The sequence below is a fragment of the Ylistrum balloti genome, unplaced genomic scaffold (genome assembly GCF_031769215.1).
Source record: "Ylistrum balloti isolate Yb309-2 unplaced genomic scaffold, AGI_CSIRO_Ybal_v1 Utg370508, whole genome shotgun sequence".
NCBI classification, from domain to species: Eukaryota; Metazoa; Mollusca; class Bivalvia; order Pectinida; family Pectinidae; genus Ylistrum; species Ylistrum balloti.
This window is the reverse complement of record NW_026782328.1, coordinates 1481821-1498954: the sequence shown is the minus strand read 5'-3', so window position 1 is coordinate 1498954 and position 17134 is coordinate 1481821. Positions and strand designations below refer to the sequence as shown.

Below are 17134 nucleotides of genomic sequence, written 5' to 3'. Positions count from 1 at the left end.
TACCCTAGTCATGCTAACATTCCCACCTCCGAACCTAGTCATGCTATCATTCCTACATGCTAACCTTCCCTCTTCCCACCCTAGTCATGCTACCCTTCCTACTTCCAAACCTAGTCATGCTAACCTTCCTACCTCCCACCCTAGTCATGCTACCGTTCCTAGCTCCAACCCTAGTCATGCTAACCTTCCTAGCTCCCACCCTAGTCATGCTACCCTTCCCTCTTCCCACCCTAGTCATGCTACCCTTCCTAACTCCCACCCTAGTCATGCTAACCTTCCTACCTCCCACCCTAGTCATGCTACCCTTCCCTCTTCCCATCCTAGTCATGCTACCCTTCCTAGCTCCAACCCTAGTCATGCTACCCTTCCTAGCTCCAACCCTAGTCATGCTACCCTTCCTAGCTCCCACCCTAGTCATGCTACCCTTCCTAGCTCCCACCCTAGTCATGCTACCTTCCTAGCTCCCTAGTCATGCTACCCTTCCCACCCTAGTCATGCTACCCTTCCTAGCTCCAACCCTAGTCATGCTACCCTTCCTAGCTCCAACCCTAGTCATGCTACCCTTCCTAGCTCCCACCCTAGTCATGCTACCCTTCCCTCTTCCCACCCTAGTCATGCTACCCTTCCTAGCTCCCACCCTAGTCATGCTACCCTTCCTAGCTCCCACCCTAGTCATGCTACCCTTCCCTCTTCCCACCCTAGTCATGCTACCCTTCCTACCTCCCAAATTTCGTTAACCTTTTAATCCAAGATAGCCTATATCTAAATCCGTCACATTCCACCTGAAAGCTGAGGGACAACTTATAAAACTGTTAAGTAAAAAAATTAAGAAATTGGTGGAATAGAGTTTAAGATGGGTGTCTCAAGGAGCGATGTCATTCTGAGCCATCCATTGATAAGTCTTTTTTTTTTTTTTTTTTTTGTGGTAAATTTGAATTTCTTGAATAACAAACATGAAAGACTGAAATGGGAACCCCGGTTTCCTTTTCGGTGCTCGGGAACAGGTCAAACTTCACAAACATAATTATAAATAGCAATCATAAATCAACTCTAGACATTGCTCAATGTCAAGGTCTTCGTTACTATTTTCAGCAAAATAAAGGCCAGAAGTTTGTTTGTTTATTCAGTCAAAGGCATAATAAAATTACACATTACAAATATTACATAAGCAAGTTTTATGGCTTTATACCTTGGAGGATTTGGATGAATTCGAATTTAATAGTTTTAATGTTTATTCGTAATGTTACACTGGATCGACAAATATGTTTGTTAAGTATACTATTGAAATATGTTACGCCCTGTTCCACTGACCAAGAAACTGCCCGCCGTATCTTTGTACTCTGTGAAATAGATGTCCGTCATCGGTGACGAAATGTTTCGTGAATTTTGGCAGTTCGGTGTCGGCCAGCCATTTGAAAAAAGAAAAATTAAAGGAGATATATTTTTATACAGAATATCAGCAGTAAAGTGTTATCTGTATATAGATTCTACGATTAGGTATAGAAATATCACAGGGTTTGATTTTGCCATTGCATACATTGGCGCCCCTGTAGCACTATGAAATAATACTTAGCCATGTCCCACCAGCGTTACTTTCACAAGTACCGAATGCAAGCGGGGGAAATAAACGTTATCGAGACTGGGGACATTTTAATGACTACCCCCTCTTGAAACTTGACATGTTTCGCTGATCGATGATAACTAAACACTAAATTGAATGTGTTATCCAGTACAATGAATCTTAATCTTTGATTAGTTGAAAAACATAAATGACATATTTGAATGAAAGTGTAAAATTGTTACAAACATTTAGCGGTAGCGTTTTTTTTTTTTTTTTTGTGTGTCGGTATATAATCACATCGAAAAATAAACAACCACACGTTCGATGACCTCCGGTGTTATTCGAAACGCAAGGAATGTAACTTGCGTCATTTCATTGCCTTACGTGAGAACATGAAAAAAATTCAATTGATCTGTATCGCTCACCTGGATCTTTATGATCAACAGCACTATATCTGTGCATATGTTCCACGTTTAACACATTTGACACCTGTGACCTTGACTACGGGTCAAGGTCGTTGCTTTTTGCAAACTTTCTTGGACTTCATAAAAGGAACATATTGGCCAAATATAATGATTCTAGGCTTTTCGATATTTCAGAAGAAATTGTTTAAACGTTTTAACACATTTACCCCTGTGACCTTGAAGATTGGTCCAAGTCATTTCTTTTAGCAAACTTAGTAGGACACCATAAGAGGAACATAGTAGCCTAATGTAATGATTCTAGGCATTCCGGTATTTGGGGAGAAGTCGTTTAAAGGTTTTACCATATTTGACCTCTGTGACCTGGAATATGGGACAAGGTCATTTCTATTAGCAAATTGTGTTGGGCTTCATCAAAGGAACCTTCCAGCCAAATATAATGATTTTAGGACTTCCGGTATTTTGGAAGAAACCGTTAAAAGGTTTTAACACATTTGACCTATGTGACCTTGAATATGGGTCAAGGTTATTTCTTTTCGTAAACTTTGTTGGGCCTCATCGAAGGAACCTTCCAGCCAGATATGATAACTTTACGCCTTTCGGTATTTCAGAAGAAGTTGTTTAAATGAAAAGTTGACGGACGCTGCGGTATGGCATAACCTCACTTGGCCCTTTGGGCCAGGTGAGCTAAAAATGTACAGATTTACCCGACCCTACTCTAATATAAAATAAAAACTATTCCATCAATCTAAACCAAGGAACCATTTGGGCTGTTTCCTGATTCTGGCACGATTGAATATATCTACTGGTGAACAGTCGTAGTCGAACAGGACACAATCAGATCTAAATACGTCACGGAGCTTATGTAAGTCCTCCATATCAACAGAGGCATACGCGGTCAACATGACGTCTCTTTTTTCAACACGTGAGGCCCTGTAGTTCAAATGTTTGAACAGCAGCTGCAGTAATTGTTCGTGACTGACGTTATCGCTATCACTTCTTTTGATTGGATAACTGGCTTTCAAACTTATCAAACCGCGCAATTGCAGCGCGCGCCACATGCGCTGTTGAGCCGTGAAGAAACTTGGAACGCATTTATGACGATCAACAAGGTCTTTTTTGAAGAAAAACAACAGGTCTACACTATGTTGGAACTGATCTCTAACGTGAGCATCGTTAAACTGATCTCGGAGTCTGTTATTCATTTTCGTATGTCCTATAGTCCGTATCAGAAACATTGTATCGTTATAAAATGTTCCCATCTTTCCTATGATGTCATACCGGATATGACATGGACGACAATGTTCCGTAATTGTAATGAAATGGCTGTCCGTTTTCTCCAGACCATGTGCAAGATTGATTGTATACTTCACAAATTCTGCAAAACTGACGTCATTTCCACATCGTAAGCTGCTAAACTTTGCTAAGTCTCGATACTTGCGAACAATACCGGTTCCCACTAAAATCCAGAAGTTGATATTCGGAGAAATAAACTTATCGATATACGCCGAAAACAATCTCTCGTATGGATCTCGAGAGAACATAACAGTTAACGAAGAGCCCATCATTTGGTTATATTGCTCTTCGGTCTTGTTGTCCATGGTATCTACATTTTCTGGTATATACGCATCAAATGCCCGGATGTCATACGGGCTTGATTTTTTGGCGTCAATCAGGATCTGTCAAACAAATGATGAAGGGAATTTTGAATTTGTTTGATAACGACAACAATGATAAACACACATGAATAAGGTAGCTCGTGACACTAAGGTAGCTGAAACATATTTTTTAAAAATATTCGTATGCAAAAATAAAGTTCATGTCTTTTTGTTCCTAGCTTCCATATATTTGTAAATCCTCCGTCTCAACTTCAAACAAGTAGCTGAAAGCCTTACCGTAAAACCCATTTACTTAACTGATTCATAGCCAATCCTTCAGGCTTTTTAATTCAATTGAATTGAAGGTCGAGGGCATAAAGCGACCGACATTTTGACAAATAGAAACCCAGTGTCAAGTGTCTGGCCTCTTCAACAGGTAAAAAATATATAAACAAGGTCACGCACTTGGCATCAGTCAAGGAATGTTACCACGGATATCCACCTTAATGGAGCTGTTTGAAAAAATTAGATGAAATAAAATTAATGTAGCTTACGGCACATTGCTCTGGCAATTTGGCAACTACAGATATTAAGATCCAGCATACATCGTGTGTCCATCAAACTTTATTTCATTTTGAAAGATGGACGATCTACATGGAGAGGTGATTAAAACTTTGAAGGTGGCACTAGTAATGTTAATGGTCATTGGGAAACATTACTGAGTGGTTAAACCGAAAGGTGAATGATATCTGCACGCAAGTGAAAAACCAGGTTTCTCTTGTTCATAAAACAGACGTGAACGACCTTTAATGGACACATGTCCACAGCAGGCATCTGTCCGTCAAAATATCTAACGTCTTGTGTGGGAGCTAGAGGAAATTTAGATTAGGTGAAAGGAAGGAAAGTAATAATAACCGTGAAAGTCGTCGCTACAATGCTTGTGACACCGACGGCAACACATTAACATTAATGAACAGTTATAAAGTAGGGAACACCAAGTCACTTACAGAAAAGAACCTCCGCCAAAACGTTAGTCCGACTTTTTCAACCCCACAGAAAACAAGATTGCGCCCGCTGTCGACCAATAGATGCTCCCTGAAAAGCTTCTCTTCGTACAACCTCTTTTCAGACGGTAATGACGCACAATTCTCGAGAAGTCTGTTCCGTCGCATGACGTAGGTGATTGGAATCTTGCGACCAAATGTTTTGTTGCCGAAATATCGCTGAAAAGATTCGATCAAACAAAACACGGATATACACGTATGTATTAGGAGTAACAGACATCATATTTGGACTATTACGGAGGTTTTGCATTGATGGTCAATTCAAACGACGGACTTTAGCCGACAGCATACCGTATTGCACCCTAAAGTATGGTATGATTCCTATAAAGCTCTGTCATTTACTCTGACCAAAAATGACATACCACTACATTTCCCATTATTACATTTCCTACGCATCATGTTTCTTATGCCGATGAAAACTTTATTTAAACTGAAATAAAGATTCGTTTATTTAGTTTTTTTAATCATGTTTTATTATCAGTAGCAGAAAAATGCATCAGAGACAAGTTCTAGCACCTTATGACTTTTTCTTCATAAATAAAATTACAAATAATTGATATACCGCACGTGACACATATTTATACTATAAACATGAAAATATGTAATTGGTAGACGTACAATTGTTTAAATAGTTTTGTCAAAAGGAGGAAAAGATGAGAAGATATGATAGAAAGATTAGAAGAGAAAAGGAGCCTATATCGATTTTATATCAATTCAGTGCCGACTACAAACAGTTCAGAATCAGGTTGTGTTAATATGCGTTGTTTGTTTTATAAACTTCTGAACAAATCTGACAATTTTACGAGTAGCTTTATATGAGTTAACATGACTGTCGACCCATAAGACAGGTCCTATATCAAAATCTACGTCTAAATTATACAAAGTTTCAAATATGCGTCTACAATAAGGAAATAATGAACATGTAAGGAAATAGTGAGTGTCTTTAATACGTTCACCACACGAACAATTCGGGGATTGGCAAATACCTACCCTATATAAATCTGAACGCAAGCCACAACAGTGGTGTCTGATGCGACCGTGTGTGACAGAGAGGTATCGATTACTAGAATGTAAATAATCAGGAACTGATGTTATTGAGACTGGGGACATTTTAATGACTACCCCCTCTTGAACCCTGACATGTTTCGCTGATCGATGATAACTAAACACTAAATTGAATGTGTTATCCAGTACAATGAATCTTAATCTTTGATTAGTTGAAAAGAAAAACATACATGACATATTCGAATGAAATAGTAAAAAAATGTTACAAACATTAAGCGGAGACGTTTCGTTTGTGTGTCAGAATACAATCACGTTGAAAAATAAACAACCACACGTACGTGCAGTTCGATGACCTACGGTGTTATTCGAAACGCAAGGAATGTAACTTACGTCATTTCATTGCCTTATAGAAATATGTTACGCTCTGTTTCACTGACCGAGAAACTCCCCGCCGTATCTTTTTTATTTTACTCTGTGAAATAGATGTCCGTCATCGGTGACAAAATCTTTCGTGATTTTTGGCAGTTCGGTGTCGGCCAGCCATTTGAAAAAAATATTAAAAGGAGATATATTTTTATACAGAATATCAGCAGTAAAGTGTTCTCTGTAAATAGATTCTACGATTAGGTATAGAAATGTCCCAGACTTTGATTGTGTCATTGCCTACATTGGCGCCCATGTAGGGACTCTGGAATAATACTTAGCCATGCCCCACCAGCGTTGTTTTTCACAAGTACCGAAACTACCGAGTGTATGCGGGATAGGTTGCTTTTGAGTGTTTTAGTGATACAGCCGATTTAGTAGAATTGTCTAAATTATTCCACAAATTTATAGACGACGGAACAAAAGACTTTTCATAATGTCCAGCTTACTTCGGTGGAATTGACATCTGTCTGGATTTCTTAACTTTATGTTTAAGTCACGCGTGTTAGGTGGTATCAAGATTTCTAGGTGTAGAGGGACGTTTTTGTTATATATTTTGTAGATAGATTCGTTGTTGAAAGTAATCCATTTAGTAGAACATTCATTGAGGCGTTGTGCGGCTGAAGCCGTTGTCATGCCTACGAAAATGACGTGGCAATGGTCACGATGTGGATGGTATTCGTCGTGATTTCCTTATGCCTTAGAATAGCCATGTAAACGCAAATACAAACAAAACTGTATGATGCAACGATTTTATTTACTGCCTGACCTTTCGTTTATTGAAAACTGAATGCTATTATTACAACAGCTGTTATTCTGCTAAATTTATATATTTTATCTTATTTTAAGATTTCACTAAAAAAGATCAATCACACATGACCCCGACGTGATTTGAACACGCAACCTTCTGATCTGGAGTCAGACGCGCTACCGTTGCGCCACGGAGTCTTCGTTACAGGAGCAGCGCCCGGTAAAGTATTTTATTATATACAAAAAGTATTTTATATTTATACTTACATAATTTGGCAGGTTGGCATATTCCTTCAGATCATCTACAACATAATTTAGACAAAAATAGATTCCATGCAAACACCGTACCATGATACCACACGACTGATGCAATCGATATTAAATATTACAGGACAGTCTTTTAGCATTTACTTTCATTTTTACTTTTGATCAGTTGTGTTTGGATATTTCAGTATTTTCTATAGCCGGCCAAGTGTTCTTGCATTAGAAATGAAACAAAGATATCTTAGACTTTAACTTTTTTTACAAATTACATGTAACTGTAACATGAATTTGGTTTAAGGTTGGAAGAATCGTTACCAGGACGTGTCTGTTCATGGATTTTATATAAATTGAAACGTACGCCATGTACGTGATGTTACTTTGCTTCCTTTCTGTATTTGCGTTGTACATATAGTTGGTAATTATTTTTCACTCAATGACGTATTGATTGGTTTGTGTCCAGGTCAGAGTATTATCTTTGCCGGGACGAGGGAGAGAGAAAAAAACAAGAAGCAAAATGACTTACTTGAAACACTGATCTCATTGCTGTCAAATATGGTAAGTACGGAAGGTCCAAAAATGCATAATATGCATGACGTCAGCGTCACGATGACGATAAACTTGAGGCGACGTATTCGTCTGACGAAGGACCTCATGTCAGCATAACGACCAGTAAAATCTGCTTACAGATGGAGACGTATTTTTTGTTTTGTTATTTTTACACAAACTTATTTTGACATGAAATCAATGGGTGTCATTTTCGATATCATATCCCTACATTTGGAAAATTCCGTCCATAAAAACAGCTTCCCCCATATTTTTAAGTATACATGTACGTTTCTATAGTAACTAATGAAAATGAGAAAAACAATGTGTTACAAAATAACAAAAATAAGAGCCCGAATGTCTAAGATGGTACAAGTTGACTGTATCTTATAACGGTCAAGGTAATTCGTTTGAACAAACATTAGATCTTAAGTTATATTACTGTAACCGTGTAAAAGGTTTAGTAAAAAAAAGGAGATAACCGATTGTTCTATACATATGTTTAAATTTTATTTCTCCATAATGAATTTGAGAGCAAAACTCTTGTATCGAGATGAAATTCGAAATTTCGTGTTGATATTTAAAAGATGACAATATTTGAAACAAGAATTGATCAACCCAACTCAAATTAAGCGAAACGTTTTTACTTCTAGTCCATTTCTGGTCCATTTGCTAAATTATAAATGACTGAAGATTACACGACAAACAAATCAATCATGTTTACACATATATGCTTCTTGTGTTACTTTGTTATCACTTCTTATTTATATATCATTAGAACATGTACCACGATAATTTAGTTTAAAAGAACGAAGTCTGTTTTAAATGAGTGTGGTTAGAACATGACGACATAACATCATAACATGATGCGATGTAGGAAAATGTTTACAATTAATGAAATGTATGACGTTTGTTTAGCTTCAAATTAAGATAACAAAAAATGAAATAAAATAAATAATTATAAAGAAAGATAACAACTTACCATGAACGTGTCAATCACTGCACTGCAGGTAGGTAGTTTGGGAAGAAATAATCCGTGTCACCGAACTCGCGTTTATAGGCAGTTACTGAAGAAAACGGAGTCTTTTTGTACTAGTTATCAGCTTGATGGGAGGTCAATTCAAGATTTCTAATTATTTCCGATCAAACACTAAAAAGAAAATATTCTATTCCTCCCTCAGCGAACGTGTTAAATGAAATAAATATATTTTTATAAGTTAATTTGAAATGCTGACCGTTCAAAATGAAAGAGAGAAAAAAAATGCCCTGTAAGGTATCAATGGAGCTGTAATTAGATGCCCCGCTGTTAGGTCTATGGAACGTATAAATGGTAATTTGAGACGTTGAAAAGATGACACGCATGAAGATAAAAACTGACAATAGATGATCGACTTAAAGTAAACAGCTGTGTTCAGAATCGATAGAATTATATCTATATAAAAGCGGTAGAAGACACGATCCACAAATAATGAGCTTTTGAAATTAAAGAAAATCAATCAAATTTCTGTTGTGATGTTAGAGAGATGTATTGTAACTAGAACACAATGCAAATATAGAAAGCGAAAATAGGGAAATAACCAGGGATTCTATTTACTTAATTGAGGGAGATAAAGAACTCCCGAAACGATTCATTACTATTAATCCTAGATGAATTGTGTGCAATGGACTATTATATCAATACGTTTGTGCCCTCTGCTATTTTCTTACATGATTGTTTTATAGCTTTAATCTGGTATTTCCTCGAAGCTATAATCGACAAAAACTTGAAATTCCACAACAATCCGGTGAGATACACACATACAAGTAAACGAAAACAGAACCAAACATTAACTCCCAGCTGACTTATAGGAATCGTGTATATGTTTGTGTTTTGAGAATGGGACGGAAGGCTGTACTTCCCTATACATACAACAATCGGTTAGATTATAAGAAAAAAATAACTTTTTATCTGTGGCACTTTCCTATTGCTACTATGGTAGAAGATGAATGATGACCGACGTGTTTGTGCGTATCACACGCCGCAATGTCTGACAATACATGAGCGAACATGATAAAGCACATTTTAACTATTAACTGTATTTATATCTAACTTGATTCTCAATATATGGTATATTTTTCTAAGTTAAACACGTGTTCTTACCAGGAACGAGAGGGTTGTTACACAACGAATTCGAAAATATACATTGTGTACATCGATTTTGTACACATAGAAGAAAATGGGACAAACTTACTAATATTTCATTTACCTATTTTCAATTTTCTATGGACCCGGAATTTATCATACAAGTGACTAATCTTATGAATATGAAGAAACGTCGTACCACTTTATTTCAGCATACCGCTAGTCAGATGTCCGTTGGGCTTTTGATTTTTAATATGTAGTTTGGATACTGTGATACTTTTTACTCGTGTGACACTGTAATTCTTTTGAACAATGTTACTCATTTAAGTTATCTTGAAAGCACTTTATCCGTGTATGCTACTGGACAAACCTCAGGGCTCTGACTTGTTTCATCCCAATAGGCTACACACATAATAGCTTTGCCCTGATCCTTTTATTAATTCAAAAGTATTTCAGATTCCAACAGACCTCTAACAAACTATCGTTACCCTGAACTTTTCGTTTCGGTTATTAAGAAGTCATTTAAAAGATCCCAGCATTATCCTAATCAACTATCGTTACTCTGAACTTTTCGGTAATTAAGAAGTCATTTAAAACATCCCACCATTTTCCTAACCAACTATCTTTATTCTGATCTTTTCCGTTATTAAGAAGTCATTTAAAACATCCCACCATTTTCCTAACCAACTATCTTTATTCTGATCTTTTCCGTTATTAAGAAGTCATTTAAAACATCCCACCATTTTCCTAACCAACTATCTTTATTCTGATCTTTTCCGTTATTAAGAAGTCATTTAAAACATCCCACCATTTTCCTAAGCAACTATCTTTACCCTGAACTTTTCCGTTATTAAGAAGTCATTTAAAACATCCCACCATTTTCCTAACCAACTATCTTTATTCTGATCTTTTCCGTTATTAAGAAGTCATTTAAAACATCCCACCATTTTCCTAAGCAACTATCTTTACCCTGAACCTTTTCGGTTATTAAGAAGTTATTTAAAAGATCCCAGTATTTTCCTAACCAACTATCTTTACTCTGAACTTTTAGGTTAATATAGGTCCACAAGACAAGATCATATCGGGTCACACGATCATGTCATATAAGGCCACAAGATAAAATTAGATAGGTCACATAATAAGGGCAGATAGGGTCACAGAATCAGGTCATATTGGGCCACAGGATGAATAAATCACATAAGGTCACACGATAAGGTCATAATATATGGTCACTGAGCCGTGATTTACCCGAAATTAAACACCTGTTCTATAAATGCAAGACAGTGGTGTTCAAGACAGCGTGATCGCTATCGTTAGAACCTTGAGGATATAACTTGTTTTGGTAGCTATCAACATCACTATATATCAAACTTTGTCATTAGGTCAGTGTGCAACAGAGGAACTAGTGTGTTAATAAGAGACGTTTATTCTCCATTGACACAGAAATATTACCTACAAACGGACTAATCAACATTGTAAAGTGGATATTTACTCTAGAGTTTAATAAGGGGGGGGGGGGGAATCTTAAATCGTTATCATCCCGACACAAAGCAAAATATAAGGTATCCCCTACCTTACAATAGTGTTTACGTTCTCACGAAATCGTCATAGTTGGCTAGTTAACGCTCCCCGCTCTCCTTTGACCTACGTATGCATGTGTATCTATGTACGTAAACCAAATCAGGTGAATAACTTCCTGTTTTTAACTGTTCGCATTTCATTTAGGAGACGGAGAGGTTTTCTTGAATAGCAATCAAATAGTCGACAGCGGTATCAGGTTAATGCCAGATGTTTTGACATTGTCAACAAACCATTACCGATATACGAATTTTTCTACAAAATATTTTCGAAAGGAAATTGCGGAATGGCGATGAAAGACATTAGAAAATTCGTTAAAAGAGAGATCGAGGATTTGAAGTCTCCAGATTTATGGCGAGCGACATGTGCCGAATGGCTAGGGCTTGCATTAGTAACTCTTTTTGCGGCAGGGACAGGATTGCATCACGAGGGGATCCCATCTTCTGCACCCTCGAGTGTAAATATTGCTCTGGAAGCTGGTTTTATGATCGGTTGCCTGGTAACTGTGTTCGGAACTGTTAGCGGCGGTCATGTCAACCCCAGTATTACTATAGGATTTGCCGTTACGAGAGAAATAACATTTGCCAGATCATTGTTATACATTTTGGCTCAAAGTTTCGGTGGTATCTGTGGTGCGGGACTATTGTATCTGCTGACACCGATAGGCATGCAAAAGGGTTCGTTCGGTCTGATTCTTCCGGGGAAGGATGTAACGGATGTACAAGCTTTGTTCGCCGAGGCTTTAATTGGTTTCTTCTTACTCTTCGGAACGTTTGCCGTTATTGACAAAGGCCGGAATGACCTTCAAGGGTCAGTTCCGTTGATGATCGGACTCATGGTTTCCATCAACGTATTTTTTGCGGTAAGTCTGGGCTCTAAACTGATATCAATGAATATAGAAAATAACATTGGGACAAGTGGATACTGAACTTTCTCGGTTTTTTAAACAAATGTCATGAATATTTAAGGTGAGAAAATAAATCTATCTGTATATATACTAGTGGGAAAAAACGAAAGTTCGGTTTTTGTAATACAACTTTTAGATACATGGACGAAATTTGATTAAAATTGACACTAAGCTACCTCTTAACACTGAACATAATATTTAGACCGTGGCCCTGCTTGACGCTGAATGCTTTCATCAAGTTTTACAAGAAAGCGGTGCTGTACATCATTACAAATAGAACATTGGAGCAGTACGGCTGCTCAACATTTCTGTTCGAAGCGAATGTAGAGGGAATGAATGAAGTCGATTATGCAAGGGGCATTTGCAGCGTCATGTATCCCAATATCCCGTCTACTTGGGCATCTCAGAGCCACAGGGAGATTGGGTGACCGTCCCAGGAGCGGACGCGTGGCGAGGTCAAGATAGAGGCAGACGTCTCTCGCGACTCAATAACCGATTTCAGACGGCGACGGAGACGACCCACCAAGTTGCCGGTACTCATAGTCAGCCAGTGTGTCCAGTTTCGTTTAAGGGCACGACGTGTACTTGGAAAGTTTGCTTTTTTCCGTATAAAGGACCAATTAGAGGAATTATAAGCAAGATAATTTTTATAGAAAAAAAAACTGTAGAGGAAAAAGCAATTTTTCATTTTTTATTAATTATTTATTTCAATTTCCAATTCTACAGACCCGGAGGTCCACTTACAGAATGGATAACAAATATCACGCAAGAATACATATCACAGTCACATAGAACTATTAAATGTACAAAATATGGAACTATCGGTAATAGGCATTAATGAGTCGTGCTTTAAATGCGGTGAGAGACAAATTAAACACATCACAGACTGAAACAAGACGAAGAGAGTTAAAATTTGACTGAGTTCTGTTAAAAACACTGTATTTTCTAACATTTAAACGTCTTCTCTGTCAGTAAAATTGAATTGAACGAGTAGCTCGCAGATTACGACCAGGAACTAAAAACACATTTGCTCGACTAAATATGGACAATCAAAAACACTATTTACACATTTGAAAAGAAATACACCGTCTAAAAATAATCGTCTATGTTCCAAGCTGGGGATATTAAAATAATTACAAGTTTCAGCGTAAGACATTGAATTGAAAAAAACATGTGCCTTAAAACATAAAAATCTCAAAAAATTTCGCTGAGCAGCTTCGATTTGGTGAATTAAAGAAGTTTGGTGAGGTGACCAGATCTGACAACAGTATTCTAACTGACTCCTTACATGGCTAATGTATAAAGCATTTAAACATTAAACATTTTTAAATAACTAATTGAGATTTTTTTTTGCAACCAGAACATAATAGGAGACGGATTTTATTAGTTTAATTAAAACAACCGACAAATATCATTAGACGGAAAACAATTTTATCCGGATACTATCATACATGTATGTTCAATACATATTCTTTTAGTTCGTAATGAATCGGTCTTACTTGTGAAATTTCTTAAAGTTATGAGTTTGTCTAAAATTTGGGGAATACTTCTCATTATGAAAATGAGGAAATTGTGGACGGACCATGGAAAGGAGGGAGGATGGAGGGTTTGAGTAAATGCACCATAGGGTTCAGTAAAGCATGTAGTCTCCATGAAGCCCCATATGAATTCGATATAGTAGTATTGGGATTAGAATGCTAACTTTTATGTTGCCAAGATTTTACTGTGATAAGCTTTTTTTCTGTTTAGTATTTTTTTTTCATTTAGAATACCACTTGGCCCATAAACATATGGCCCATAGATTAACTCTTGCAAGCTAATAAGTGATCGACATAGCTCTAGTAATTACCACCTCTGCATAACAAATATATGAATATATGTCTTGTATATAATTATCTACTCTGTGTAAGTTTACAGAAATAAAACCGTTGTCATTGCCCCATTACCCACACATATTTCGACTTCCAATATAAAATATAATATTATTTGTGTTTTCCTGTCAACAGTTCAATATATCCGGTGGGTGTATGAATCCAGCTCGGAACCTTGGGCCAGCCGTCATCACTGGCAGACTGGACAAAATATGGGTAAGGGTTTATAACGATGTCGTAATTCACGAAAGGACTTCGTCTATTTCATCAACATGAAATAAGAATTCACAAAACGCGAAGATAGCTTTGACGATTTTGTACAGGAAACTAAGTACTTTTAGATATAGAGTGATTACAAATGAAAATGTACTTTCGGTACATTTGGGTCTGTATCGCTCACATTTTATTAATTTAACTGAAAAATTCAGTGGTTAAAACCTAGTTCTTTATGTTTTAATTTTTCCTACCTGAGGGTTCCTATAATATATTCATTTTACCTAATTCAGATACAATATTCATTGATAGAAGAGAATTCATTGAAAGAAACTTGTGTACATATGAACACGTTGTTATCTGTACTTTAATAAAGAGAAAGTTACTGTTCGCGATGGAAGGCAATGATAATATATGAAGTTAAAGTGCTGTACGAGTTCAATGCGTTCAGTAGATAAATTACAATGATTTACAACTGGGTCAGATAAATGGTATTTAAGTTTATTGCTACTTTCTCTGAAATTATGGAGATCCGCCTGAGTGCTTGTTGTAGAGTACAGTAGTTATGTTCTAATTCTGCTGACATGAAAAGTCCGATGATAGCTTACATATCACCAAGTCATTATTTTGTTCATTTATTGAAATTTGAAGGATGAATGAGAAACAGTTCAGCCTATGTTATAAGAAGAACATGGTATATGCAATGGTATATTACATCTATATATGTTAATAGCGCAAGTGATAACTCAGAAAAACGGCTTTAAGTTTTTTTTTAGTTCTGCTGATGATAGCTTACATAAGTTAAGAAGACAAGTTATAACGCAAAGTGAAGAAGTGAAGGTTATTGGAAGAACGTTTTCTGGTAAATTTGTTAATGCTCGTCCTACGCACAATGCCCTTCACTTACAGTACGTTGCATCCGAAACATGCCAAGTGACTTTTAAAGTAAATATAGCATAAGTAAGTAGTTATATCTAAACCACATTTTTACGACAAATTTCAGGTCAGAAGATATAGTAACGATTGAAGAAGTGACAACACAGCATCGGTTAATGATTTTCAAAGGAAAAATAGATAACTAAATATTAGCTTTTTCTTTGTTGACTTTTGTGTAAAGTTTGTTCAACTTCCCGTAATAATTTTTGTCAAATTCCTTTAAAAAATGAAGTCACTAGATGAATGTCACGGACTTGGTCAAATACTTACTCTGCTGGTTTGACGTAGCAAACACGGAAAACAATGTCGCACAAACAGACCGATCTCTGACTAATCATAGCTCATTATTTGTAAGCATGATGTAAACAATTCGTCTGGACAGGCGAATGGAGAGGAAACCAGCATAGGGACCTTTGTGCTTTTGGGAACAGGTGTCATTGTAGATGCCTGGTGGCTACCTCGCTGGACCATAAGTACCAGCCTTTAAATCATATGATGACCTGTCACATACTTTCCAGAGGACACGACCAATTAAAGAAATCGTCTCGTATAGGGATCGAACCACGGGATGTAATCATTTGTGAATTTCAAACATAGAATATAAACAATATATGTAGATACATAGGCAAACGTAATAGAGTAAATATCGTTAAATTGAACAGAAAATTTCCATTTTATTCCATCGACATTCAATAACAAACACAGATCACGACTAAGATTCAAACTTGAAATTTTAGTCAAGCTTAGTTTATTTACTGAAATAATCCTACACTTTTGTGGAATTATCTTATTGCAAGCATCATGACCCCCTACTTTGTATTAAAACCGAATGACGTGTTTCTTTTGGTTCACGCTGGCACGGCATTTCATACGGAAATATATAAGTCATGTTTTAAGATTTATCAATCAAAAGTCAATATGGGACTTGTCTCCTCGGGTATTGACCCGCCCTGTCGTTCACATTAAAATATATGGCACCCGACCACTTGAAGCATTAACCCTGCAATTTACAGAGCGTGTCATATGGTTTAGTAATAGTAAGATAACAGCAAGGAAGTAAACTGGACACGCCTATTACTACATATCTGCAATGTACTGTTATTCAGTCAGGGATGAAATAAGTTAATTCAGACCTAGAACATCAGCATCAAATTCTATTAATAAATGTAAATTTCTAGATGGTTTTTAGTGTTTTAACTGTCCTAATACTTACCTTTTTAATTTTTGATAGCTGTATTGGGTTGGACCTCTGGTCGGAGGAGCAATAGGCGCTCTGTTGTATGACAAGATCTTCTCCACAAAAGCGTGTGGATTGTGCATAGGAAACTGCTTCCCCACAATTCCTGGGGACGAGGAAAATCTAGAAAATGGAAGAAAGGAAATAATGTCTGAAATAAAAGAACCTCCTGTCAAAGAACATGACGACAAAGGATTATCAGCTAAAATAGAATCAATCCGACTTTAATTCGAGAAAAAAATGTCAAATTTACATGCATACAAGTGTATAGTATGTGCTATTCGTGTGTGCCATGGAGGAAAGCACAGCTTAACCGCTTATTAGGATGCCGTTTCCGGCGCCATCCTTAATAATATACATACAGAACTGTGCAAGAAATATATCAAGAAAGCAGACATGTCGACCGAATGTAAAGTAACTTGTTGGTTGATAGCTCGGAGTGTTAAATCACTTCAGTGCTCCCTTTGTTGTCATCGTTACCGTGTCAGCATATATATATATATATATGTAATGAAACCATATGCAGAAACTACATATATATTAATTTTTCCTAAATCAGGTAAAATATTCATTGATACAAAACAGAATACTTGGTATGTGTGAATGATACAAGAAATCAATGAAATAATATATATTTATG

General features: G+C 36.7%; 3 protein-coding genes and 1 non-coding gene across 4 annotated transcripts; 2 read left to right on the top strand and 2 right to left on the bottom strand.

The window, feature by feature from the left end:
* The first annotated feature begins 10 nt into the window (after nt 1-10).
* Nucleotides 11-469, top strand: LOC132555619 (histidine-rich glycoprotein-like). Its single transcript, XM_060219967.1, has one exon. It carries the CDS (start codon nt 11-13, stop codon nt 467-469), a length of 459 nt encoding a protein of 152 aa, XP_060075950.1.
* Nucleotides 470-2726: 2257 nt separating this feature from the next.
* Nucleotides 2727-7740, bottom strand: LOC132555618 (carbohydrate sulfotransferase 11-like). Its single transcript, XM_060219966.1, has 4 exons — nt 7611-7740; nt 7091-7125; nt 4589-4804; nt 2727-3662 (listed from the first exon to the last, which is right to left on the bottom strand). The coding sequence occupies exons 1-4, from the start codon at nt 7738-7740 to the stop codon at nt 2727-2729; spliced, it is 1317 nt and encodes a 438-aa protein (XP_060075949.1).
* Nucleotides 6950-7021, bottom strand: Trnaw-cca (transfer RNA tryptophan (anticodon CCA)). The gene has a single exon. It is a non-coding gene; the product is annotated as a tRNA-Trp (tRNA).
* A 3876-nt stretch (nt 7741-11616) lies between the features above and the next one.
* On the top strand, nt 11617-16722 carry LOC132555617 (aquaporin-4-like). The gene is made up of 3 exons (XM_060219965.1): nt 11617-12192; nt 14244-14324; nt 16489-16722. Exons 1-3 carry the CDS (start codon nt 11617-11619, stop codon nt 16720-16722), a joined length of 891 nt encoding a protein of 296 aa, XP_060075948.1.
* Nucleotides 16723-17134: the final 412 nt, after the last annotated feature.